Source organism: Talpa occidentalis, unplaced genomic scaffold (assembly GCF_014898055.3).
Source record: "Talpa occidentalis isolate TD23 unplaced genomic scaffold, MPIMG_talOcc4v2.1 talOcc4.14, whole genome shotgun sequence".
NCBI classification, from domain to species: Eukaryota; Metazoa; Chordata; class Mammalia; order Eulipotyphla; family Talpidae; genus Talpa; species Talpa occidentalis.
The window spans coordinates 61554605-61582450 of NW_023601433.1; the positions used below are offsets into that span (position 1 = coordinate 61554605).

The 27846-nt window shown below is 39.2% G+C and overlaps 1 protein-coding gene across 1 annotated transcript; it reads left to right on the plus strand.

Moving 5' to 3' along the window:
* Positions 1–162: 162 nt before the first annotated feature.
* On the plus strand, positions 163–27846 carry MCM10 (minichromosome maintenance 10 replication initiation factor). The gene is given in 21 exon segments (XM_037510616.2): positions 163–207; positions 2549–2633; positions 3950–4291; positions 5065–5169; positions 5588–5725; positions 6325–6453; positions 6456–6516; positions 8586–8751; positions 9622–9789; positions 11161–11277; positions 13085–13284; positions 14604–14704; positions 15230–15340; positions 15425–15542; positions 17494–17722; positions 18657–18798; positions 19428–19546; positions 21194–21307; positions 21867–22012; positions 25764–25806; positions 25893–27846. Coding segments are annotated over 20 exon segments (2640 nt in total). The 5' UTR covers positions 163–207; positions 2549–2626; the 3' UTR covers positions 25977–27846.

Consider the following 27846-nt stretch of genomic DNA (forward strand, 5'->3'; position numbering starts at 1 on the left):
ACAGGGCGCCGGGTCACGTGAGCCAATCAGCTTGCTCTACGCGAGGATCGTCTTTCTCCCTCTCCCCCAGGTTGTCCACGCCGAGAGCGCTCACGTAGCCAATCAGCGCGGTCGCAAGTCGGCGTGCGTCTGACGTAGCGGCGGGGGTGGAGCCAAGTTAGAATTTTGGCGGGACTAGCTGTAGCCGGGGAAGCTGTGCGGAGCCGGGTAAGGAGCTGGGTCGGCGCGATAAGGGCGGCCCGCGGGCGGCGGGGAGAGCTGACTCTGGGCGAGAGACGCGGGGTTCGGAGGCTCTCTGGGGGGCGCGACCGGCATTGGGCTGCCTTGGGGCGGCGATCTCGGGCGAACCTAGGGCGAGCGCTGCGGGTGGGCGCCGGGGGAGAGCGGCGGGAAAGTGTGGGAGCTGGGGAGGTGCGGGCCCCTCTGAAAAGCATCTGGAAGGACCCCGCGTAGGGTCGTCTGCTCTGTTAAAGGGACCAGTTTTTCTTTTTAAAAGTAACCAAAATGCTTGCCAGATGCTTGCCGTTTGGACTTGATTCATTCATTAAGGGTTTAAAGTTCATGATTTGTTAATAGCTTTATTAAAATGTATATTTTTTTTTGGTGAGGTCAGGAGAAGCTTTATTACTCATGCATGTAAATGTATGTTTATTTATTATTTATTTACTTTTTAAAAAGATTTATTTATTTACACATACAAGAGCTGGGGTACAGATCAGAGGTGCAGAGGGTGAGAGGATTCACCAGAGACAGAGTGGGGAACAGAACAGGCAGATCGACTGAGATACACTGCTGAGGGGAGCAGCGGCAGGAGAGTCAGGAGAGGTCTGCTGTGCGTGTGGGTAGCTCCCTGGCTGGGGTTCGCTGCTGCAGAGGCTGTGGATAGCTTCATAGGTTGTGTCTTAACCTCTTGCGGCACCAGGGAGGCCCTGTATTGTTTTTTATTGAGGTAAGGTTAATATATACAACACTACACGGTTTTTTAGGGACTCACAATTCTTCAGGCGTATTTTACCACACCACACCGCCCATCCAAGCAGCATAATCTTCTAAGGTCCATCGGCCCTTCCCCTCCTTTCCCCAACCCGTCCCTCTCTGGTAACCTCAATTCTGCAGTCAAATTCCTAGGGTTTGTTTAGGTTTATTTTTGCCTCCTCTTCCCCCCCCCCCTTTATATTCCTGAATGTGTGTTATGTCTGGGCCCCAAATACACTTTAACTTAATCTGCGTGAAACTTAGACTTTAAAGAGGGTAATAGATAAACAAGTATACCACTGTGGAATGGGCAGAAAGATAATCTAAAAGGGTGAGATAAGAGGGTATGATCCAGGCCTGTTTTGGATAGGTGGTGTGCAAATGCTTTGAGAAATTGATAGTTTGGGTCTGCAAGGTGAAAAGGAGCTAGGGGAGCGCTTTCCAGAGAGCTGGAGGCCAGAAAGCACTTTGTGGTCTGTAACTTGAAAACAAGGTGGAATTGTTGAAGCACAGTTTGGGGGGGGGGGGAGTTGTAGAATTGGCTGAAATGGATACATAGAAAAGGTAAGGAAGGCAAAGTAGAAAAGTGCCTCCAGGCTTTGTAAGTTTTGTACTAAGGGCAATGAAAAAATTATGAAGAATTTTTATTAATGGAATACCATGATATGATTTATATGCCAAAAAGATGACTTAGAGGGCCTCCCTGGTGGCGCAAGGGGTTAAGCACCACACTATGAAGCAATCCACAGCCTTTGCAGCATGAGTTCGTTCCCCATCCGGCCAGGGAGCAACCCACATGGTGCAGCAGACCTCTCCTGTCTCACCCACTGCTCCCCTTGGCAGTATATTTCGGTCTGCCCATTATGTTCCCCACTCTTGTCTCTGGTGGATCCTCTCACCCCCTGCATCTCTGGCCTGTACCCCAGTTCTTCTGTGCATAAATAAATAAATCTTTTTTTAAAAAAAAAAGATGACTTAGAAAAGATGGATGGAAGCTGTTGTGTGGAGAGCAGAATACAGGGGGCTGGAGAGACCAATACAGGAAGTTAATGTAGTGGTGCAAGCAAAAGATTGATCGTAGCTGGTACTTTGGGTGGTGAAACCAGGGAGAAGTGGAAGAGGGCACAGAGTAAGAATTTATTCTAATTAGATCTGCCAACTTTTCCTCTGAACTTTGCTAACTAGTGTTGAGTTGAAACCTGATGCGACTAAGGCAGAATCTAAGTAGGACCACACACTTGGCTGCTATGGATAATGTAGTTATCACATGTGTTACAATAAATAAAATGGACTAATAGCACTAATATTTAGGGCTCAATAATACTTGTGCCCGATTTGCTTATTTGTATAATTCAGCGTGCAAGCTGCTACTCTGGACCTCACCAAAGTTTCTGGTAACCATAGTTTGAAGACAGGGAAAGGGGACTGCTCCTGTACTGGGTGGAAGGAAAAGAGGATGGTCACATTCTGGATGAATTTGTTAGGGTGCTCAGAATTTATGGGACTCTAGGTTTGTTAGATATTCTGTGGGAGAGAGAGAAGAATCAAGGGTGACTTTTCTGATTTCACACAGATGAAGCTCTGCATTCCTGCCACCCCTAGGTCCCTGATCCTTCCTTGAAGTTCTATATTCCAGCTGTTCTCTTACATCATGGATGGTAAGTTCTGGCAATTTTCTCATTTTCTCTTGGTGTCATGGAAAACTATCATTTTGTCCATAGTCTTGTTATTTATTCCACATACAGAAGAGGGACTTGAGGCCCTCCACCTTTAAGATTGTCTCAGTGACACTTTTTCTCACTGAGGGTTATTGTTTTAATTAGGTAGGATTTCTCCTCCTGGCAGCAATAATTGTCTTTCACAATAATAATAGTTGGCATATACTTACAATGTTCCAAGCATTGCTCTAAGATCCTTAATTTTGTGAACTGGTTCATTCTCATAGCAACTAGATTTTTTTTTTTTTTAAATATTTATTTATTTATTTATTTATTTATACAAGCACTGGGTACAGTCAGAAGCACGGGAGGATGAGAGGATTCACCAGAGCCAGAGCAGGGAACAGAGCAGGCAGACTGACGAAATAAACTGCTCGGGGAGCAGTGGGCGCAACAGGAGAGGTCTGTGCGCCATGTGGGACCCTCACCGGTGGCCGGGGATCGAACCAGCACTGCAGAGGCTGCGGGCATCCTCACAGCCCAGAGCTCAACTGCTGCGCCACCAGGGGAGGCCCTGGTTTCATTCTCATAGCAACTAGATTTTGTAGATGGATGACATATTTAGTGGCTCATCAAATCTCTGCTGTCAGGGCAGAGATTTGAACCAGACAGTCTGACTTCAGAGGTCAGAGTTCACATAGATTTACGTGAAATGTATGAAAAGTAGACTGAATTGTTGTGCTGAAATTATGATAGTGATTGTAATGGGGCCTAGAATATAGTGATAAGGAGTTAGGATATGATAAACTTTAAGTTTTTATTAACTTTATAAAAGTATAATTTAACATAAGGCCAAAAGCAATGTCTAACCTTGTCTAACCAGCACTAAAATGTTAGTGATAACTTTTTATATAATTTTCTGCATCTTTCTACATTTTAGAAAAAGTTTCTGAACAAAAGGCAGGGTTGTAGCTACAGCATTGGGCCCTTGAGTTGTGGTTTTTGATTATCCCCTGGAGGTCAAATTCATAGATGTTAGTATGCAGAAAGCTGAAGGGGCACAAGTGAAAAGATAGAGCCTCGTGCCTGGCCCACTGTGATCACTAAGAAATAGCAGGCTCTTCTGCCTCAACCCCTTACCCTCTAAGCATTTGGGAAAAGGAAAGGCAGACATAAGCAATAATTATATCAGACAAAATGGTAAATCTGCAGAATAATTTTAATCACCTTATTAATGTTGACTTTTTAATTCACTATGCTTGTCATTGGCACTGTTTCTCAGGCAGGCATAATTTCTGTCCTTTTTCTTTCCCTAGGGGAGGGTGATGATCTGTGTCTGCTGACTGCATTACTGGAGGAGAATGAGGCAGCCTTGAATTGTAATTCAGAGGAGACTGACCCCGTGGCCCAGACAGACGGCAGACCTGATGAATTTGATGAGCTCTTTGATGCTAGTGGTGATGGTGAATCATACACTGAGGAGATTGATGATGGAAATGAGGAAAAGACTGACGATCAAAAGGAAAATGTGGCCACTCTCTTTGGAGATACGGAAGACTTAACAGATGAAGAAGAAGAACCTCCATTGCAATCAACTAAAAATAGAGTCCTCCCTGCTCCTGCTCCCAATCAAGAGAAAACAAATCAGGAGTTGCAAGGTGCCCTATAAACTTGCTTTCTCTAATTTCTTTGTAATAGACTAGATTGAAGGTCACCAATCTGACAGTTTTTATCAAAATAGCTGCAGATTCAAGGCTGGAGATAAATACTTGTTAACAAATTTGTGTGAATGAGTAGACCAGATATTTAAGGCCTCCGTATGCATTTTAGCATAGTTCTGTGTCAGCGGCTGTGACTTATCTTTCACAGAATGACTCCAACATTTTCCCTGCTTATTACAGAAAAATATTACTTGGGGATTTGTATGCATGTGGAGCTAGAGATAAGACTATGTTACTGTATATGCTATTTGAGCAGGAGACCATGCTTGAACAGAAACTTTGAGGCATACCTCCCTCTTTCTCAATACTGGCATCTTTATTTTTAAACCGTAAAATAATTCAGAAATAGTATAACTGTTTCTTCTAATACAGGAATTAATGTTTATTTTATTAATTATGATTCTTATGAAATAAATATAATCATTTCTAGGCTCCTTAAAAGGTTGTTAAGGAGGGGATATGTATCTTTGCTATCTGTCAGTAATACAAATTTTTCAGTAGCTTTGGTGTTAAAGGCTTGATTATTAGAAATATAAAATTTATATCGCTAAGGGACCCCTTTGAAGTACTAAGTTATCATGAGTTCTCAGTATGTGGTCATATTGTTAGTCTCAGAATTTTGGTGGACACCAAAAATAATTCCTGTACTTTCACTGTGTATAATATTGCCTCTGTTCTGTTTCTTAAATTAATATATTTTTCTTTCCTAGATGAATTAAGAAAGCTACAAGAGCAAATGAAGTCCTTACAAGAAAAGCTAAAGACAGCAACAATTACACAGCCTAACAGTCCAGCTCTTGTGCAGAAACCCCCTGGTAATAAGACTGTCAATCCAGCAACAGGATGCATTTCTGTTACGAAGAAATTATAACATTACTGCTGCATCCAACTCCTGGTAAAACAGTTCTTAAGGGCCTCCCTGGTGGCCTAGGGGTTGTCTCAGAGCTATCACCATGACAGCCTGAGTTCAATCCCTGGCCAGGGAGCTACCCACATGGCGCAGCAGACCTCTCCTATCTCATCCGCTGCTCTGCTTAGTGGTGTGTTTCGGTAGATCCGCCTGTTCTGCTCCCCACTCTATCTCTGGTGAATCCTCTCATCCCCCACCCCTCTGGCCTATACCCCAGTTCTTATATATATAAATAAAAGTAAATATTTAAAAAAATAAATAAGACAGCTTTGGAGCCCTTTCCAAACTTTCTTGACTGATTTCTTTTACTTTTTCTCAAGTAGATAAGTCTGTACGTCTACCTCTTAAGGAGAGAAAAGTTCAGAGAATTCAAGAGTCAACTTGTTTTTCTGCTGAGCTTGATGTTCCTATTCTACCAAAAGCAAAGCGGGTGGCTCGAACACCAAAAGTTTCACCTGCAGGTGTAGTATTTGAATCCTCCCACACTGATTTCTCATTACTCTGGCTTAGTTTAAAATACATTAACACAGTGTGTGTGTGTGCATGTTCATGTGTGCACATATGTAGGTATTTTGGTTTATCTTATCTGGGTTTTCTGAAGGTAGAATTTGAGTTGTATGCAGATCTGTAATTGTTTATTCCAAAGCAGGATTCGCCCCTATGTCATCTACCACCGTGCATCTTCTATGGTGACTACTTAGAGAATGTCATTGCACAGAGGAACACTGGTCTAGAGCTGCACTCTGTAATACAGCAGCCACTAGCCATGTGTGACTATTTAAATTTAATTAGATTAAATGGACATCCCTTTCCTCTGATGCACAAGTCAATTTTGAGTGCTATGTGGCACACATGGCTGGTGGCTGCCACATTGGGCAGCACCAATATAAAACAATTCCACTGACACAGGAGGGATTTTTGGTCTACACCACAGAGATTTTGAGCATATAGAGGTGATCTTGTGGGTTTCCATGTTCTCTCAATATTTGGTTATTGGAACTGTTGATTGAAAAAGAAATTACTGTTTTCTTCTGACTTCATTTTGATGCAAATTTTCTAGTGCCCAGAAGCTCATCTTCAAGTATGACAAGTATACCTTCAAGTATGACAAATGCACCCTCCCTACCACTCCAAATCACTCCCGGCAACAAGCCGAGCAGTGTGACTAGACATCAGAGTGCAGGAACCCCAAGAGTTCTGGGGAAATGGCTCAGCCTATCTCTGTGGAAGCCTTCTCCGGTCTGAGACTCAGGTCAGTAACTCTAACAGCCCCCTAATCTGTTCATGTACCTCTCCCCTCCTCAAACACTGGGCCTTTTAGAAAGTGTGTTTGTACAGCAGATCCACATAATACCAACATCACCTGAACTTGACAAAACTTGGCAATAAGACTAGCTATAGCATTCGGTTTGACTCAATACATTTGCATGGGAAGTGTTTAAGGAAGAGTTTTTCTTGAATGAAGGAAATGAAATAATGTATTTCATCAGGAATTGACAGGTAGAAATAGTGATAAACTATTTTCAAGCACATAAAGAAAAGATAAATAGTTTAACCAAGATGATAATATCTTCTTATAATAAACACTAAGAAAAATAACCATTCTTTTCCTTGCATAATAACTTTTTTTTTTTAAAGATTAATTTTATTTATACAACAGCCAGGGTACAGGCCAGATGTGCAGGAGGGTGAGAGGATTCACCAGAGACAGAGCAGGGAACAGAACAGGCAGACTGATGAAATACACTGCTGAGGGGAGCAGCAGGCGAGACAGGAGAGGTCTGCTTGCCATGTGGGTTGCTCTGAGGCCGGCGGGGATTGAACCACACTACAGAGGCTGTGGACAGCTTCACAGCGCTGCGCTCAACCTCCTGCACCATCAGGGAGGCCCTTGCATAATAACTTTTAAGGCAAATTTATATTCCTTGCACTGGTATGTAGAGAAATTAAGATACTCCATTCAAATAGGAGTAAATCCAGGATGAGTTCATTTAAAAGCACAAATCTTTTGAGCTCTAAATCATTGCTCCATTGTATGACCAATATTCTCAAGAAGTCCAGGGCAGAAATTACTCTTGAGATTTGATTGCTTTGAGTACATCCATCTGAGTAGCCGAGTAAACCCCCTCCAGAACACCTAAATCTTGTCAAGCTAAACTAAAACTGCTATGCTCTTAAATTATAACTAAATATATGATTAAGCAGGGAGAAAACAAGTTGCTGTCAGAGTGCATTGATAGTGTATTGTAAGGACGCTCTACTCTAAAACTGAAAAAAAATATACTCAATATCTTAATTTCATTCAAGACAGAGTCTTGAGGGGTAGGGCACAGTAAAAGCTATGATTCCCTTTGAGGGGGCTATAGGATTCTTTTTCAAGACACACATGTTCCTCTTGCAATGACACTCCCAGCCTGAGCAGCTCTCACTTGATACTTCTGGATAAAGAAAGATGTTGCTGATGTTGGTGTACTGCAAAGGGGTGGGATGAGGGAGACAGTTGAAACTACTCAGCCAAAGTTTCTAGTGGCCTGCAATTTAGAGGATTGCAGAATTGTCTGAGTCTGTTTATATTGTGAGACCTGAACGTCAGAACCTAAAATATTCCAAAGGATAATAACCTATTAACTCCCAGAAATCAAAGAAAAGTATCTCTCCACCTACACTTCCTTCTCAGTATTCCTCATTGTTCAGAATTAGCTCTAGGATTTTCTACCCAGAAGACTTCTGAGATAGTCAAAAAGCATGTTCTTTTCTTTTGTTCTTAACTATATAATAGGATCAAACTTGGAGTAGATATTAATATTCTAGTAGAGCAAACCAGTTTGCAAATTCATGAATTTTTGGCCAGTCACTAGGAACAAGAATATATTAAATGAAGCTAGATTCTAGGCACTTACTATTATGTGAAAATGTTGGCTTAAATAATATTTGATTAGAAGTAGTGGAACCTGTGAAATTCTTGCAGGATTGATGAAATTTAAGTGCCACATTTATTTTTGTATTGATTCATGATTTTGTATTTAAGTTAAAAGATTATTTTTAAAGACTATCATAGCTTGTAATTTATAAAAACTTACGGAATTTGTGATCTCGTTTTCCATATAAGCCCTAGTTCTATACAAAGAAAAGCAAACCAAGCTTAAAAATTCTTTTTATTTATCTGTCATAAAAATGTTTGCCTTGTCCATACTACAAAACTAAGCTCCCCCGAGAATAGGTACTTTAGAGATTCCTATTCATCACACCTTTTCTGACCAGTCAGCATAGTGCCAGACAATCTCTTAGAATAATAATCTACTAATGTTGGTCTCAACCCAGGCGTCCTCGAGTGTCCTCCACAGAAATGAACAAGAAGATGATTGGCCGGAAAATGATCAGATTGTCTCAGCTTAAGGAAAAAATTGCAAGTGAGAAGCTGGAAGAAATAGATTGGGTGACTTTTGGGGTTATATTGAAGAAAATCACTCCACAGAGTTCTAACAATGTAAGCTATTTTATTGATTTCTTCCCTGCTTTATCATAGCCTGGCCATGGGGACTCGTGTTCTTGATGTGTTATGCTGGGCCCATCAGTCTTTCATCTTGAAATAGCTTCTTGACAGTTCTAAAGTTACCACACGACCATCAGGTTGGTATCTGAGGAAAATGTATGCGAGAGTGTCTTCAAGAAGATCTGGTTGTACAGGTTTCTTGGGCATCTCAGGTCCACGTGATTCTTCAAATATTTACTTTTTATTATGCATATAATAGCTGGGATGTAGGCCAGAGATATGGGGAGGTGAGAGGATTTACCAGAAACAGAGTGGGGAGCAGAAAGGCAGATCTACTGAAATACACTACTGAGGGGAGCAGTAGGCGAGACAGGAGAGGTCTGTTGCACCATGTGGGTTAAACACATGTTGCAGTGGCTGTTGATAGCTTCATAGTGCTGACTGAGACTTAACCCCTTGCACCACTGCGGAAGCCCAGGTCCACATAATTCTACTGCATTTCATTTGTCAACATTAGGTAACATTAGGGTTACACCTATAACCTTCTTGGGGAGGAGAGGAGCAGGTAATCACAGAGGCTGAATTCATATTGCAGGTTGTCTCTGTGTGTGTGGGGTGTGTGTGTGTGTCTAGAAAGAGGGTTTGACTATTAAGACCTGAGAATTAGAGACTGGTAAGGAATTTGCTACTGGTGCTTTACTTCACCTTAGTCTCCAGAATGAGAAGGGTAATACCAAAACCTTGAAAAAGCATTGATCTATAATTAATGGATATGGTGTTATATATAACATTAGAACACCTGAACCATAAATACAATGTCACTCATTGTGTTGAACATTTATTAAAAAGAAACATTTGTTCCAGGGAAAAACATTTAGCATCTGGCGGCTGAATGATCTGCGTGACCTGACGCGATATGTGTCTTTGTTCTTGTTCGGAGAAGTTCACAAAGAGCTCTGGAAGACTGAGCAGGGTACTGTCATAGGGTTGCTTAACGCTAACCCCATGAAGCCCAGAGATGGTTCAGAGGAGGTAACAATCTGTTTACATACATTTTTTTTGTCTTTATATCTTAACCAAGTTCTATCAAAAACATTTGTGTTAGCCTACTTCCAGGTGATAAGTCATGTTTCTATATTATTTATATCTTCATGAACCTGTTCTTTCCTCACTTACCAATATTCTGAATTTCTTTCATCTTATCTTTTCAAATTACTTCCAAGGTTTCCAGAGTTTTATAAACACATTCAGATGTCCTTAGACCTCTTTCCTAATTTTCCATGGCAGCCTCAAAGAGGCAAGGTTTTAAGCTGGGATACCTTTGTTCTATATTAGTACAAATCATGGCCACAGTTTAGAATCAAAGTGAAGTTTTATCTTCTCAATCATTACTGTGTAGAATCCACAGACTGAAATGTCACTCTGATAGACACAATTATTACTGTCAGAAGGAATGAGAAAGTTATTTAACTGCAGGTTTCACGAGAGAATGGTAGCAAGTCATGTGTTGGTTAGGAATATGTTTGGTTATAAGTAACTGAAAAACTTTATTACTTTTAACATAAACAGTTGGACTTGTACTTACATAATAAAAAATCCATACTAAAGCAGTGTAGTGATGTCATGTCCTGTGTTGTGAGGCTCAGCCTTTCCTCTTGGTCATAAAATGGCACTGAAACTCCTGTCATCATGTCTCCATTCAAGACAGATCGCCTCCTCGATCTCCTTTCATCGGAAAAACAAAAAATTTCCCAGCTTCTCTCTCTATTAAATTCTGCTTCAGTCTCATTGGCCAGAAGTTAGTTATGTAACCTTCACTAGTTATAGAAATGCTGGGAAAACAGTACAGGATCCATCACCTGAGGCTGACCATTTGCCAGCCCTAATAAAATTAGGATTCTGATAACAAAGACAAAGGAGAGAAGGAATTTTGGGTGGAGAACAGCATGTGTCTTCTATATCTCCTCATTTCTAAAGCTGTCTTATAGCATAATGCCTTCAGATTCTTTTAGAGTTAAATAAACCTTAACTCACACCAACCATTCTTTCATCCATTCATTTTTTTCCCCAGATTTATTTATTTATGCATAGAAGAACTGGGGTACTGGCCAGAGATGCGGGGGGTGAGAGGATTCACCAGAGACAGAGTGGGGAACAGAACAGACAGGTTGACTGAAATACACTGCTGAGGGGAGCTGTGGGTGAGACAGGAGAGGTCTGCTGCACCATGTAGGTAGCTCCCTGGCCGGGGATAGAACTCATGCTGCAGTGGCTGCGGATAGCTTCATAGGTTGCATCTTAACCCCTCACGCCACCGGGGAGGCCCCTCTTTCATCCATTTTTGGTGGTCAAAAGACCATACCTTTGTCCGCTTTTAACTCTGACCTCACCTTTTTTCTACAGGTGTGTTTATCTATTGATCATCCTCAAAAGATCTTAATTATGGGTGAAGCTCTTGACCTGGGAACCTGTAAAGCAAAGAAGAAGAATGGAGAACCATGTACACAGACTGTTAATTTGGTTGGTTTCAACCTTCTTAGGATGGTTTATGCTAAAGAAAAGAGCTAATAGGAATAAATCTTATGTATTTCAGGTGTAACAACTAATTTGTACCCGAGTTTTCCTACATATCAGAAAGAATGAAAGGAAAATTTGTATATGTAATTAATAATTACTGATTTAAAAAGTTGAGGTTGGAGGAAGGTTTTACTCTCTTAGGAAAGTAATCTTTTATTGTCAGCTGAGTAGAAAGAATGAGAAATTTGGTTTGCAGAATTTTAGTTTGCCCTGAATTCTTTGTAGTGCCAGAGATCAAACCTTATGATAAAACACATCAAAAACCTATTTTAATATTACTTTAACTCTATTTTACCTATCCTTATAACTTTATAGCTTCATGGAAATATGTATCACATAGCTCACCCTTTTAAAGTATATATTTCAATAATTTTTATTATTTTCAAGACTTGTACAACCATTACCCTGTGTAACTTAAGAACATTTTTTGTGCCTCCTTTCCTTCCCCCCAAAATCCTATCTCCATTAGTAGTCACTCTCCTAGCCCCTGGTAAGCATTAATGTACTTTCCATTTCTATTGATTTGCCTGACTGGACAAGCCATACAGTGGCATCTTAAAATATGGCCTGTTGTGTCTTCTTTCATTTAAAGCAATGTTTTTAAGTTGTATTTCCATGTTGTAGTAGCATCTGTGCTTTTTTTAAGTTTGAATAATACTGCATTGTGTTCCTATACCACATTTTGTTTAAGCATTCATTCGTTGGCTTGTTTCCAGATTTGGATATTTTGAATATGCTGTTACAAATATTACATTTGAGTTTTTCTGTGGATGTATGTTTCCATTCCCCTTGGTTTTATACCTGAAGTGGAATTGCTGGGTCAGATGTTAACTCTATGTTTAGGCTTTTGAGGAACTGACATTCTGGTTTTAAAATAACTTACAGTCTCACCAGTAGTATATATAGATTCCAGTTCCTTAATATTTGTGGGATCAAATGACAGGTTTTGGTTTCATTTGGTTTATTTCCCCCATTCCTGCCTTAAGAAATGAATTAGTGAGCAGGAGATAGATAGAAGGGAGATAGTTGGAAAAGAGTGAAATGAGTGGAATGCTTGTTGGGTCTCCACTTAAGTAGCCCTTAAGATAATGATCTAGCCAATCATTAAAAATCTATTGTCACCATTTCTAAGGGTTCACCCAATAGAACCATTGTACCATTGTTTTGCTTTGTTCCTTTCAATGAGAGGCCTAACCAAGAGTTAGCCAGAGAAACCTCGCTGGATGTAGATTTTAATTTTTTTAGATTAATTTTAATCAAGAGAAAATTCATACAACATATAATCAACCATTTAAATCTTTGCAGTTTAGTGGCATTTTGTGTATTCACAATGTTGGGCCACCATCAGCTCTCCAGTTTCAAAACCTTTTCATATCCTAGAAACATAAGTAGCTGCCATCCCCTTATCACCATCCCCTGTTTTTGTGGGCTTGGCTGCTCTAAATAGCTGGTGAAATCACAGCACGTGACTTTTTGTCCAAGTGCTTTTGCTTGCTGTAGTGTTTCAAGATTATCCTAAAAACTGGTAGTATTCCCATTGTAGAAAGAGGGCAGAGAATGAGTCACTTTTTCTTTTATCCAACTAGTGCTTTAAGTAGGAAGTAATTGCACTTTGGGAACGGCCTTGGAGGTCAGCTGGGAGGGCTCTGAAGCTTGGAAGAAAGGAACTGTGTCTACTTAAACATTTTTTCCCCATTGGTTCCCCATTGGTTCCCCTAATCCTGATGCCGCCACAATTCCTCTTTTGCAGAATGACTGTGAATACTGCCAGTATCATATCCAGGCCCAGTACAAGAAGCTCAGTGCAAAGCGCTCCGACTTGCAATCCACTTTCTCTGGTGGACGCATTCCAAAGAAGTTTGCCCGCAAGGTCATCAGCCTAAAAGAACGGCTGTGCCAGGGTGGTTTTCACTATGGAGGAGTTTCTTCAGAATCATATGCAGCCTCGATGTAAGACATTCTCAGGGCTTCTTTTGGGATGTGGATCTTGCAAGTCTTCTGTAAGAATAAATCCTATGGTTGTACTTTTCTGTAACTGCCCTGGAAGACTTGTACAGGTCTGACCTTTCCTTACCTGCCTGGATTGAGATAGAGAAAGACCTCTGTAGTCCCAGGTAGAGAGGATAACACAGAAGGGGAGAATGGAAGTGAGCCTATGTCGTGATGGTGTTTTAACATAGAACCACACTGTCTTTTTGGCTTCTAATGTGAATAGTGTATGTTTGTCAGAGCTGATTGTAATCATAATGTTGGCATCCTTTAAATCAACTACCACACAACTGTTATGGTGAAATTGCTGGCCTCTTAGTAGTCCTGTTTCCTCAGTGAATGAATAGGCTGCGAACCCTCACACAGGGCAGGGGACTCCTGCTGGGGCAGGCATTAGTGGCCTCTCACAGGCTCTCCATAGAGTCCCGGAAGTAATTGATAGATGACTCGTTGCCATGTTGTTGAAAGCACACCTGCGGACATGACAGGTGGGAACCTGGCACAAGAGTACTAGAATTGGCCCAAGGGCAAAACGCAGATTTTGCTTCCAATCCAACAAAAATTGGACAAGGGGACTTAGACTGTCTATTTTGTAGTATCAAGCATATTTTTAAAATTTAAAATCCTGCAAAAAGCAGTACATGTTCATTATAAAGATATATGCTAGTCAGCCAAAAGCAAATAATAAACACCATATATAATTCTACCACATAGATAACTGATAGTTCCTTTTTTTCCCATATGTATACATTTCTATTAATATAGAATGAGGTTACACTTTACCTATATGTTATAATCTCCCGCCCACATAAAATGTTTTCCTTGTCAAATATTCACTTAAGGCATTATTTTTTAGTAAAATACATAAGTGTTCTTTTACATGACTTGTGAGGGCTTGTGTAAATATCACCTGTGTTTAAACATTAGCAATATTTTCAACTATAACAATACAAACAAAACTTCATTAATATCCTAAATTTTTTAATAATCTTTAGTTATTTTAAGATAAATTCCTAACTGCTTGATCAAAGTGTTGGCTTATTTTTACTTCTTTTGTCAAATTGCTTCTTCAGAATGGCCTAAGCAGATTTGTAGGTTGCTGTGTTTTTACATCAGTAACATAATGCATGTACCAGTTGTGCTCTGGGGCCATGGTATAAAGAAGTCAGCATAAGCCCTGCTTTGGGAAAGTTTGACGTAAATGGATACTTGCATATTTGCTTTGTCTCATCAGAGCATTAAAGTGCAATGATTTTCTTTGGGATGACATGTCATTTCAGTGCTGCAGCTGTTGCTCCTAAAAAGAAGGTTCAAACCACTCTGACTAATCTGGTTGTGAAGGGTGCAGACTTGGTCATTCAGGAAACGCAAAGAAAGCTTGGTAACTGTTTCTCATACTGTATTTCTTTCTTCAGCTTACATATGCATTTTTTTAGGGTTAAAATGGTCACAGTTCATATTCTGAAATTCTAAATACCTGCTCATCACCTATATTCAGCCACAGTGATGTGGAATCAAGCTTGGTTTCTTCATATTAAACATATTAAGACAAAAAGGGATATTCATATCAGCTGTCTAAGCAATAGACTTAGTAATAACACTTTCTATGTCAAAGCTATCTTTCATTAAGAGAATACCACTTTCATCCTATGCTTGTGATTTTATTCATAGTTCTGGTCAAGGCATGTCCAGAAATAGTGTACAGAAAGACCCCACAGATTAATATTCTAATCGTAACTTGAAATAAGATACATTTGTCTTACTCTTTCATTCCTAGTAATCTGATGTTAGAAGTGAAGGATTATTTTTTCTTTTAATGTTCCACCTACTTTGTTTGCAAATGATTGAGTTACAAATGCAGAGTGATAAGTCACATGACATCTAAAGCTATGTTTGTATATTCCAGGAATACCTCAGAAGAGCCTGTCTTGCTCTGAGGAATTCAAAGAATTGATGGACTTGCCTACATTTGGGGCCAGAAACTTGAAACAGCATTTAGCCAAAGCCAAGTCATCAGGTAGAAATAACCTATACCTGCTCTCGTGTCCACAACTGAGTTCTCCAGCCTCGCAGAACACTTAGTCTGTGGCTTGTGTTTTAGGGATCCTGGGGAGCCCGCAACCTGCTATCCAGTCTATCTCGGCATCAGCCCTCCTGAAGCAGCAGAAGCAGCATATGTTGGAGATGAGGAAAAAGAAATCAGAGGAAATTCAGAAACGGTAAGAGTAATAGATTTTATAATTCTTCATTAGATAATTCATCTTAGGAATCCTGAAAATGTCTTAAGAGATTTCAAAAATGTCACTTTAGATTTTGGATGGTTGCTACATTTTCAACTTTGAAAGTTTTAAAATAATTTTAACCTTACTAACATTTAAGGCTACATATATTGCTAGCTTATGCTAGCGAATCCTTAACCCTAGTGGTATAAATTATAGTACTGAATATCTCTGAAAAAGAGAAAGGGACAACCCAAGAAGAGGATCTTATATTTGACTATGCTTCTTAATTTTGCCAAAATTAGGCTTTAAATTACAGGCAGAGCCAATGAGAAGATGCTGTAGTTGTTCAGGGAAATGACAAAAATGAGGCACTAAAAATGGAGTCATCTCTCTTGCAAGTGGAAATGCACATAGGAAGTGGAGAAATTGAAGGTTCTTGAGCTCAAGTCATCTGAGTAGTTGTAGAAACTACTGTTTATAGACACCTGGCCTGTCTGGAGCACCATGCTCTACACTGCGTGAATGCAGGGTCTCTCATTCAGTCTTCAGACAATCTGTGAGCAATTACCCTTGTTTTATGAATAATGTAACTGGCTTATGAATAAGCCAGAGAACTAATAGGTGACCGGCCTGTTCTACTCCAATGTTGAATTGTTAACACTGTCTCAAATCTGGGCTGCTGCAAGGTGATTGGCTCCTTGGAAAGGAAAATCAATTATAAGCCCAGAGGAAATTCTTTGGAAAAATAAAAAAATGAATTTAACCTCAGGCAGGTTAATTTGAGGTGCTAATGGGATAGCTAGGTATATCATCATGTGCCTACAGGAAGCACATACATATGCAGATACATAAAAACGTGAAGTTGTGAACACGTTCACAACAGAATATATAATAAATAGTAATAAAAATAAAGAATACTGGTCAGTTTAAAGGCATTACAATTTGACATTTTTACTGGCCAAACAATTTATCTTCGGGCAAAATCTGAAAGGCATTTTGTAAACTCAGCACAGAACTTCAAGAGTGGGGTATGCAGTAGTGGAGATAGTACTGGCCTGGCAGCAGCTGGTACTAAACCTGAGCTTATGACTTATGATCAGTAGGTTCTTGACCTCAATTTTTTTTTTTTCCATTTATAAAATGAGAGGCTTGGACTAGATGATGTCTGAAGTTTATTTATTCATTTTTTTAAAGATTTACTTATCCATGCATTATAAGAACTGGGGTATGGGCCAGAGGTGTGGGGGATAAGAGGATTCACCAGAGACAGAGTAGGGAACAGAATAGGCAGACTGACTGAAATACACTGCTGAGGGGAGCAGCAGGCAAGTCAGGAGAGGTCTGCTGTGCCATGTGGGAAGCTCCCTGGCCGGTGATGGAACTGGTGCTTTAGTGGCTGTGGATAGCTTCATAGGTTGCATCTCAACCCCTTGCGCCACCAGGGAGGCCCTGAAGTTTATTTTTAAGTTGCCTTTAAAAGCCATATATAAAGTAATCACTGTGTAGCTGATAGCATGTCTTTGTAAAAGAGATAATAGCACTGTTATTGCGTGTGTTATTTCTTCTCTGTGGCATAAACTAAAATACATGAGTTTCTCTTACTGAGAACAACAGGCACCTGATAGCTATTTATTGGTCATGAAATACAATCAGCCTCAAAACTTCAGGGTTGTGAACTACAGATGGCACCCACTGGAAAGCCGATTTATAAAACATAATTACCAGGTCTAAACGGGTAAAGCAGTTCGAACATATTTAATGAAAAATCCTTTAACTGGAGGGTTAATGAAATAGTTGTGTGCTAACCTGAATTACTAAGCAAGGGGGAGAAATTAGGTTACTAACCACTACTCATCAGCTGGTGCCTACCAACAGGCTCCCAGTTCCCATAGTTTTTGTCTTTATAAAGTGCCATCTCCATGTTCTGTGATTGCATGTGTCTTTAAAGATTTCTTCAAAGCTCAATGGAGGTCAAGAGCCCAGTGATGCCACCTTCTTCTCGACAGCCCTCCTCCCAGTCACTACGCACTGGGGCTGAGTTCCGCAGACTAGAAGGATCCCCAGCCGCACAGACACCCCAGCTTGGGCGAGGCATCTCAGAAGGAGATGATGTCCTCTTTTTTGATGAGTCACCACCACCAAGACCAAGACTGAGTGCTTTAGCAGAAGCCAAAAAAGTAAGTGTTGTCTGTTTTCTTCGGAACTTGGAATTGCATTTTGTAGGGCACAACTGGCATTTCTAACTTTATATACCTCTGACTGGGAACAACAGGCAACTAATAGCGATTTATTGATCATGAAAATTAATGTCAAGAGGATTTTAAGTGATACAAGTGTCATCATAATAATGCCTTTAATTCAATCCAAGAAAATTAGCCATTATCTGAGTGCTGTTTCTTGTCAGGCTAATAGCTGGAGACATTGGCATTAGGGGAAAAAATTCTTACAGTTATTGAGATTGAAATAATGGTTTCAAGAATTCTTCTTTAAAAAAAATCTTACACAGAAGCCCACTCTGTAGACAGGTATTCTGTAGCTCAGGTATTCTGATGGAAGTGGAGTTGGGGCAGTCAGGCTCTCACCTGTTGAACACATTCCACTTCTCCCTTCCTAAGTCACCCCGAGCCCCCAACTTGAGCCTCTCTCTTCTTTACTCTGTTAACTAACAACTATAACCACATTAAGGGCAAATCTAGCTATAAGGCAAAACCACACTGATGGTAATAATAGTAACGATTGCATGTGTTTATTACTGTTACTCTGGTTAAAAAGATGCACACATTTACTATGTGAAGGAGCATGTTCTACATGTATTATCTCATTTTATCTACACAGCTGCAACTTTCAAAGATAGGTAAATACTATCATCCCCATTTTATAAATGTAGAAACTTAAGTTAAAAAATTATGTTACAAACTAGTAAGTGGCATTCTGTCTGGATTCTGTCTAATTCTAAATTAGGTTAATTAACATTATCTTAATAATGTCAAATAAAATGAAACTATATTTTGTACATTTATATTGGGGAACAATCAGAGTCCACTGATTAACAATAATGGGAAAGGGGTATCTTATCTTTTAGATTTTTACCTTCATCTCATTTTTTCCTAGTTAGCAGCTATTGCCAAATTAAGGGCAAAAGGCCAAATTCTTACAAAAACAGATCCAAACACCATTAAAAAGAAGCAAAAGGGACCCCAGGATGTGCTGGAAATGAAGGAACGTGTAGAAAAGAACACATTTCCTGCTCAAGGTACTACAGATTTCAAAGTAGCAAGGGGAAGCAAAACCTTTTGTAAAGGAAATGTTCTAATATATAACCAGTGTCCCTGGCATCAGAAGTCATTACTTTACTTGAAATTACCTCTGTGTGGAGTACCTACAAAGAAGGCCTGCAACTGGAACTGATGGTATTTTATAATCACATGTAATTGAAATGAAATTATCTGAAAATTTAAGAAAAGAATTACTCATTGGGTCTTTGTGCATGTGTAAAGATTTACTTTGAAAGAACTAAATCCCTTGTTTTGTCCTATTTTTATTTTTAAAACTCTGTGATTGGCAATTATCATTTTAACATCACTTTGTAATTAGAACTTTTATTGTTACTATCTGTTATCATAATCAGTTCCTGTTTAAGGTGAAAAGGGCATTCTAATCCAGTGGTCAAACATACCATCCTACCCGCTCCCCCCAGTATTCTATTTCCCCATATTCACCCCTCATTTCTGAAGAGCTTTCTTCTGCTTGTACCTAGTGGGGTGAATTAAGTGTGAAGGGCCTCATGGCCAAGGCAGAAAATAGAGGGAAGCTGAGTTGATAAGGTATACTTGCTTTCTGAAATTCCTCTGTAGCAGCAAATGTTTTTCCTTTTTGCTATAGGTGAGAATGAATTGGAACCTGCCAGAAAAAGAAGGAGAGAACAACTTGCCTACCTGGAATCTGAGGAGTTTCAGAAAATTCTAAAAGCAAAATCTAAGCACACGGGGATTCTAAAAGAGGTAAAAGGCCAGAAGACCAAAGCTGATAGAGGTGTCAGACCAGAAGTGCTTTGTTATGGGACTAAGAACCTATTTCTTTTTCCTAAACTAAGATGTAGATAGATGTCAGTTTGAGTTTGCTTCTAAGAGCAGGAATATTTCTAATCAGTTTTCAGCTTTGCCTTTCTCCCTGCATTGAAGAATGTCATTTAATATTTAAGTAGTCATTATTACAAAAATATCTTCCTGCAGTTATGACTGTCACTGAATCACTACTGTTTCTGTTTTCTGTCTTGCAACATGGAAAGGGATATTTTTATATTACTATTTCAAATGCTCTGCATCAGTATTTGTCAACCCAACATTCCCAAGGAGTTCCTTTTTAATAACAAGGTTATGGAATTACTTCTATAACCTGGGCCATTTTATATTGATCCCTTATCCTGAAATAAATCTTGACGATAATATTGATTACCTACCTAGTAATTTTAGAAATACCGATTTAATGTCCTAGATGTAATGTAAAGAGAAGGGAAATATAGCAAAAAATATGTATTTCATTTTTTATATATATGGGGACAGCTCCCCTAGAGAAATAAAGTTGTGAGAGGCTTGGATTTACTAGTGTGAGTCTGAAAGGAAGCCTCCCATAGCTGCTTTTTCGTGGTCATTTAAATACTGTGGACCTATGTCTTTGACAGTGTGAATTAAAAATCAAAGTGAATATTTCTGGGAAACTTTTGAATACACCTAAGTATCTTTGTCCCTACAGATACACAGTTGCCTACTTTCATTCTTGGAAAAGTCAGTATTTATCCTGCACAAATACATTAGGGTTTTACATAAAGCAGTTAGGTGCTAGTGTTGCAATAGGATTTTTCATCCTCTTGGATGCCCTCTGGAACATTCAGAAGAATCCCTCATTGTGTGGGCAGTGTTCCATGTATTGTGTAAGATTTAGCATTCCTGGGCCCTGCTGGGGTAACAGCTGGGGTAACAAGTCACTGGGTTAACAAATTTTCATGCAACCCCTTGGATTCCCCATTTAGTGCCAATACTCTGATCTGGGTTTGTTTTGGTCCTCAGAGGAACAGTGAGATAGTTATAGATCATGTCTTTCTGTGGGACATGAAACTGCCAGGAGATACACTCTAGCCAACATGGGATGGCTGTAGAGTTGAGTGCCTTGTCTTTTGTGTCTACCAAAGACCCTGGGTTCTTGTACCTCCTGCTTTGTGCCACTGCACTAATTCCAGAGCTGTGACCACATCCTATCTGAATATCTCTGCCCTCACACTCTCCCTCTTGTTCCAAACACCCAGGGTTTGCTCCTGACAAGTGCTTGGTCTAGATAACAGTATGGAATAGACTGGGCTGACATCACTGGGGGAACATTGAATTACTTCCATAACCTGAGCCTGTAATGTTAGTATTTTAAGTTTGTATTTAGAGTTTTCATAATCACCAAGTACTTTCATACCCCCTCCTTTTTTGTGGGGTGGGGTGGTATAGATTAAGGGTTTATGTATATTTACTGTCTTTTGGTTTACAGCTTATCAAATGACTTCATAACAGTTTAGCTCATCAGTCTGTTGTGATGAGTGTGAGCTGCTGCCTGAGTGTATGTTTAACCTGGTACAAGATCTTCCATATGCCTTGTCATTCTAGGCTGAGGCTGAACTGCAGGAACGTTACTTTGAGCCACTGGTGAAAAAAGAGCAAATGGAAGAAAAGATGAGAAACATCAAAGAAGTGAAATGTCGAGTAGTGACATGCAAGACAGTGAGTGAAAGTGGCTGTGGCCATGGGCCCGTTTTGTGCTGTTATGACCTGGCAGGACACCCACCATTTCTTAATTCTCCTCAGTCCTATGGAAGATCAAAATTGAAAGTGACTTGCTTAATAGCTCTGTTTTGGTTTTGTTGCTTATGAAATGGAAGTAATAATAAGTAATCTAAGGCCTCTCTCAGTGGCCTCTTAAGACAAAATGAAAGCGCCACTGATCAGCCTTCCTAAATAGGCTCTGCACCCCAGTAGCCTATAACTAAATGACTACACTGAGTATGGGACAGACAACTGCTGCAACTTAGAAATTTCCAGTAGTTCCTCTGCCCTTAATACTGCCATGAGGTCACAGAAGTTATATTGTGTGCTTTGTGCCTGACGAGAAATTGGGGCATGGTCATGCCTTCTGGAAGGTAAGGTAAGGTAACTCTGTCAGCACCTGCCTGATTGTGAGGAAAGAAGAGAAGTTCTCCTGGCAGATGTTGTGCTCACAACAGCTAACCCATTTCTCCTTCAAAGTCCCGGCTGAGCATATATTTCTGTTGGTTTTACGCAGTGCGCCTACACCCACTTCAAGCCTTTGGAGACATGCGTCAGCGAGCAACATGACTACCACTGGCATGATGGAGTGAAGAGATTTTTCAAGTGCCCCTGTGGAAACAGAAGTATCTCCCTTGACAGACTCCCCAAAAAGCACTGCAGGTATGCAACTCGCCTGGTTCTTGGTCTCATCTAGGTTCTTCATCCCTTTCCACCAAGTACCACATGTTGCTGCTCATTGGATATTTATTTGTGAAAGTCAGACCTTATTCCTGTGCCTTCATGTAGAAGCTCCTGTCCTCCAGTACATTTGTTGAATAAGTAATGAAGTATGGGTAGAGTGGGGATGGGGAATATAAGTGTGTTTATGGGACTTCTTTCCCTCCACTCCAAGGAGCTATTTGTTAAAAACTTTTTCTTTAACATGTAAATGTGCTGTTAGGGTCTTTTGTCTGATTTTGTTTCTACTTTTGGAGGGGAACTTCAAATGCAGCCGTGAAACTGCTGTATTGGACTATTCACAGGAAGCGTCATTTCCATAGAACACAAAGGGAAAACAGCCTGTGGGGATCAGGGTGGATGGATCGCACCTGTGGTACATCACAATCACTGGCTTGCTCAGTGCCTGGCCTCCTCATCTTATTTATGTATTCCTTTTAGCACCTTCCACATGTCCACCCCTTAACACCAGAATCAACTATCGTAACACGATTAATGTCATCCTTGTGTTTGTTGTAAAATGTGTACCATTTATATGCATTTGCTCTTATTTTATGTAAATGGTACAGTGTCACACATCTCTTTCCTTGGCTCTGGTTTTAGGGTGCCTGTTTGCTCAGTGTACGTCTGTCACCCTGTGCTCAGCGACTATCACATGTTATCTGTGGACACCTAGATCACTCCTGGGGCAAAAGTGGCCACAGAAGTGAGCATTTCTCTTCAAGCTTCTACCCAGTCAGGTTCTACCCCTAGTTATTGCCTCAGCAACTTTACCCCGCCTTCAGATACATGATTTTTCTACATGCATTCGGTTTTTCTAGTTGTTGTTCTAACAGAACATTGGACTCAGCAGAAGGACTCTATCCCACCCAGAAGTAGCAGTCTTGATTAGGATTGCATTAAAAGAGTAAAATAATTTTTGCAGCAGACTGATATCATCCTATCATGGAGTTTCTTTCCATTTATTCATGTCATCATCTAAAGCTTTTTTTAAGTTTTAAAATGGTCTCCAATGAGGCCTTGAGTAGTCTTAGTTATTTCTTCAGTAAGCTATAGTTTTTGATGTAATTGTACATGGTGACTTATTTTTTGCTGTTTTTTAGTTGCTTATTGTTGGTGTAGAGAAACATTAACTTTTTCGTACTTTGATCTTGCCTCTAACAAGCTTGCTGAACTTAACTCTAGTCCCTTGTCTGTTGTTTTCTTGAGGTAGATGATCCTTCACAAATAATGGAAGTTTTTTCAGGATTTGTTTTTGTTTGCTTTTTTTTTTTAATTTTTATTTTTGTGCAGAAGAACTAGGATGTAGGCCAGAGGTGTGGGGGTGAGAGAGAGTGGGGAGCAGAGCAGGCAGATCTACTGAAATACACTGCTAAGGGGAGCAGCAGGCGAGACAGGAGAGGTCTGCTGCATCATCTATGGGTTAGCTCCCTAGCCAGGGATCGAACTCATGATGTCATAGTGATAGCACTGAAACTTAACCTCTACGCCACCAGGGAGGCCCTTCAGTTTTACCCTGGCCCTTAAACCTATTGCTTTTTCTTTCCTTATAGGGTGGGCCAGAACCTTCAGGACTATACTAAATAGTAGGGATGACAGCGAGCTTCCATTTCTTGATCTTTACCTGAAAGTGTAGGCATCAAAATTTCTATTTTAACATAGCTTCCACCAGGTTAAGGAGGGTCCTTTCTGTCCCTAATTTACTGTGTTATTAGATTTTTTCATTGTATGATTCCTTTTCTTTTATCGATGTGGTACATATCTTTGATTTTTCTGAAGTCGAACTTACTTTTTATTTCTTAAATAAACCCTCCTTGATAAATTTTAATTCAGTGCACTGTTATATTCAATTAATTGATATTTTATGAGGATTTTTTTGTATCTACATTCATAAGTGAAATCACTCTTTTTTTCTTTATATAGTTCCTATTTGATTTAAAATCAAGATTATATGAGTTTCAAACTGGGCAGCTTTCTGACAGTTTCAGCATTTTTAATTGTTTTAGGAATTCATTTTTATCATTTGCAAATTTATTCATATATGGATGTTCCTAATACACTTAATATCTTACAATCTGTTACATGCTATTTTTTATTAACAGGTATTTAGGATTTTTTTTCTTTTCTTTTTCAGGATCACCCTTGGCAGAACTCTTTATTGTTACTCTTTTCAGAAACTGTCTTTTAGTTTTTTTAATGTTTATTGATTTTCTTTCTCCCTTGGTGACTTCCACTTTATCTTTCTGCCCTTCTTGTTTCTCTGAGTTTGTTTTGTGCCCTTTTGCCAACTTATTCCATTAAATGCTTAATTTTAACTTACTATTTTTTAATATTTATCATTTCCTCATAAATGTGTTTAAAGTTACATAGTTTCCTCAAAGTAGTCCTGCTTTAGCAGTCTCCCAAAAAATTTGACATGTTATCAAAAGTGTTTCTTAATGATTTATGATTTCCTTTTTGACCCAAAGATTAGTAATGTTTAATTTTGAAATATATGAGATTGATTTTAGCTATCTTTTTTTGGTTATTAAATTCTGGCTTTATTACATTATTCTTTAAGGATGTAATTTTTTAGTATGATATCAATCCTTTAGAATTTGTGGCAATTTCAAGATCACCTTTAGTCTTCCCAAGAATGTCTTACCTGGATAATCTCACTATTTATTTGGTCATTTGATTATTGCTCAATTCCTGGAACCTGTACTTAACTCTCCCCTACAGTTTCTCCAGACTGATTGGGGAAATGATTCAGTACCTCGTGCTAGTCTATCACCCAATTCAGAGTTGGTTGTGAGTTTTTACAGTCTAGTCAGTACCTCATACTAGTCTATCACCTAATTAAGAGTTGGTTGTGAATTTTTACATCTAGATTATAATTTTTTAAAGTAGCTATTTGTCTATCAATAGATGACTTCTCAAAAATATCGTAGTTATAGGATTGTAGACAAGATACTGAAGTATCAAAAAAGTTCTGTTCAATAAGTACAACTCACAAATGGAAGATCAAGATGCCTCTTCAGCCTTCAGGTGGTGCTGTTATTCTTGTAAGAACGTTCTCTGAACTTCTCTAGTTATTTCTTGATCTAGAGCAAAAGTTGGCAAACTTTTTTTAGAATGTCACATAGTAAATATATTAGGTTTCCCAGAGTAAACTTTGTGGAAAATAAGCTTTCCCCATAGTAGTCACCTTCCTTTTGTGCTTGGACACCCCCCTCACATTAGAAAATAAGAACAAGAGGCTCTAAGCCCACTGAATAATAGAAGAGTAAGTCTTAGGTGATAAAGAAGCGGGGAAGGGATATTCAGTTCCAGAAGATTAATTTTTTTTATGACAACCTTTTAGTTACAGCAAAAGAGAAAGGGGCAAACCATGACTGGACAGCGCCAGAGACCGCATCCTAAATCTGGTGTCATCCGGCAACCATCAGGGGGAGCCAGGCTTGCACTCATGGCTCCAGTGTGCATAGCCTGTTGTACTCTTGCTTGGACTTCCATTTCTGAAGTATCTAGTTTATTACAGAGTTGAAGACCATTTGTCAGATCATTAAAGAATATGTTTCCAGTAGCATTAGAGTGTAACTTGCAATAGGAGTGTCATATTTATCAGCATCTGGTGGATGCAGTGAGCAGCGTTATCTTTATGTGTGTGGGTGTGCACCTCACCGCTAAGTAAATCCCATGTCTTCTGTTTCAGTAACTGTGGCCTCTTCAAATGGGAACGGGACGGAATGCTAAAGGTATGTCATTTACAGGTTGACAAGTATTAGTGATCCATGCAAATAATGTTGACCTGTTTTTTATTAAAATATTTTCATTTTCCTAGGAAAAGACAGGTCCAAAGATAGGAGGAGAAACTTTATTACCAAGAGGTGAAGAACATGCCAAATTTCTGAATAGCCTTAAATAGCCCTGACTACAAACATTTAAGTACAATCTACATTGCTCCCTGTGACTCTGGAAAAGCAAGGTATTGGCCCTGTATGGTTTATGTTCCTGATTGACGGTCAAAACAACTGTTAAGCCTACTAGCCTTACGTACTTACTTTCTTCAATATTTTGGTTGACACAAGGTTTAATGTTTTACCGTTAAGTGGAAAATCACGATGTCATTGTCTTCCCTGTTCTCTGGTCACACAGTTAACCCCCCAAAACTGGAAGATAAATTGAGAGCTGTGTTTCTGCATCTGTTGGTTTGTAAAATTTGTGGCGTGGCTTCTTTATCATAATAAGGTTCTAGTATTTATATGGACACTAGAGGCAAAGAATTAACTTAATTTACCCCAGTTATGTTGCTTAGTTTCTGGACTTCAGTTTCTTTATGTACAAAATGAAAATGGTTGAACTAAATGGTCTTGAAGAACATCATTCAGCCTCAAATACTACAAATAATGTAACTTATCTAGATAACTATGATTATTGCCGTTGTTATATAGACTTGATATGTTGATACTATTCTATGGCTCTCTGCGCCCTCATAGCATCACAGAGTTCTGTAATAGATATACCTAAAATCTCATCATTTTAAAGTATGCTTTAAAGAAACTAGAATTTCTAACCAAATTGAATGTCAAATTTAAGAAACTGTGAGGCATGATTAAAAATCAGAAACATGCCAGAAATAAGACAGAATCTCATGGAGTTTGGGGTTTGCAGATATTATACATATCAAGAATTAAAGTTCAGACCTCATATAAATTAGCACAGGAAACTTCCATCTAGGGGGTTCCTCTGATTAGGCAGACTGATTTTCCAAATATCATTTGAGCTAAGTGAATGCAGATAGCACCTAAAGATTGGGTAAATTGTTAGGATTATATTGGGATTTTAACTCTAGTTAGAAAGAAAGTTTGGTTTCCCTTGAGATGGTATTATGGTGGAAACTTGACAATTATGGGAGATGCTTGGTGGGTGAGTGATGGTTGATTTAGGTTTTAAAAATCCAAAAGTAAAATTCACGTGCCTTAGATCCCATAAAATTTGGCTCAGTATGGGTGGAAGGTTGTCTGTGACTCTGTGTCTCCCCGATGGGCATATCCTAAACACTATACTTTAAGGAGTACTTCAGTTCCAGAAGGCTTGTTTTGTTTTGTTTTTTAATTTTTAACTAACAAGAGAATTAAGTGTTCAATTCTTAATTAGAATAGAAAAGTACTTGAAACTCTGATTTTTTAGAGTAGATTTATTTGTCCCATGAATTTAAAATAGCAATGGAGCAACTGCCTAGAAATTGTCCTTTTACCCAAGAGTGTCACTTGTATGTTATAGATAAGTAGTGTAGTATTCCTGTAAAGATTGATAGTGAACTGAATCACCTTTTTTAAATTTTAATTTAAAATTTTTACATTTTTTCAAATATAGTTGAGTTCCTTCTCAGTTACTAGATCTTGGGGGCTGTGTTTGATTTAAGGTGCTTTGTGTGCACTTTCATAGTATATTCAGCGATGAGAAGGAAAAGGGGGCTTACTTGTTAACATTGAAAATGATTCATCAATGAGATCAATCTTTTTAATTCTACCCTCTTTATTAAATGCTTCATGTAAATCCAAAATGTGTGTTTAAATTTTTTTCTGACCCTGCTCCATCATTGGCAATGCAGGGTTTATTGTGTAATTACAGCCTGTCAAAAGAGGGAAATAAGTACGCAGTGATCTAAATTAGCAAATAGTACTGGCTATGCCCTGCGTAGTTGAACCTGGGTGATCTGAATGTTACAGTTTTCACAACAGATTTTTCTTTCTTTTCTTTTCTTTTTGGGTATCTTCCTCTTTTTTTTCCCT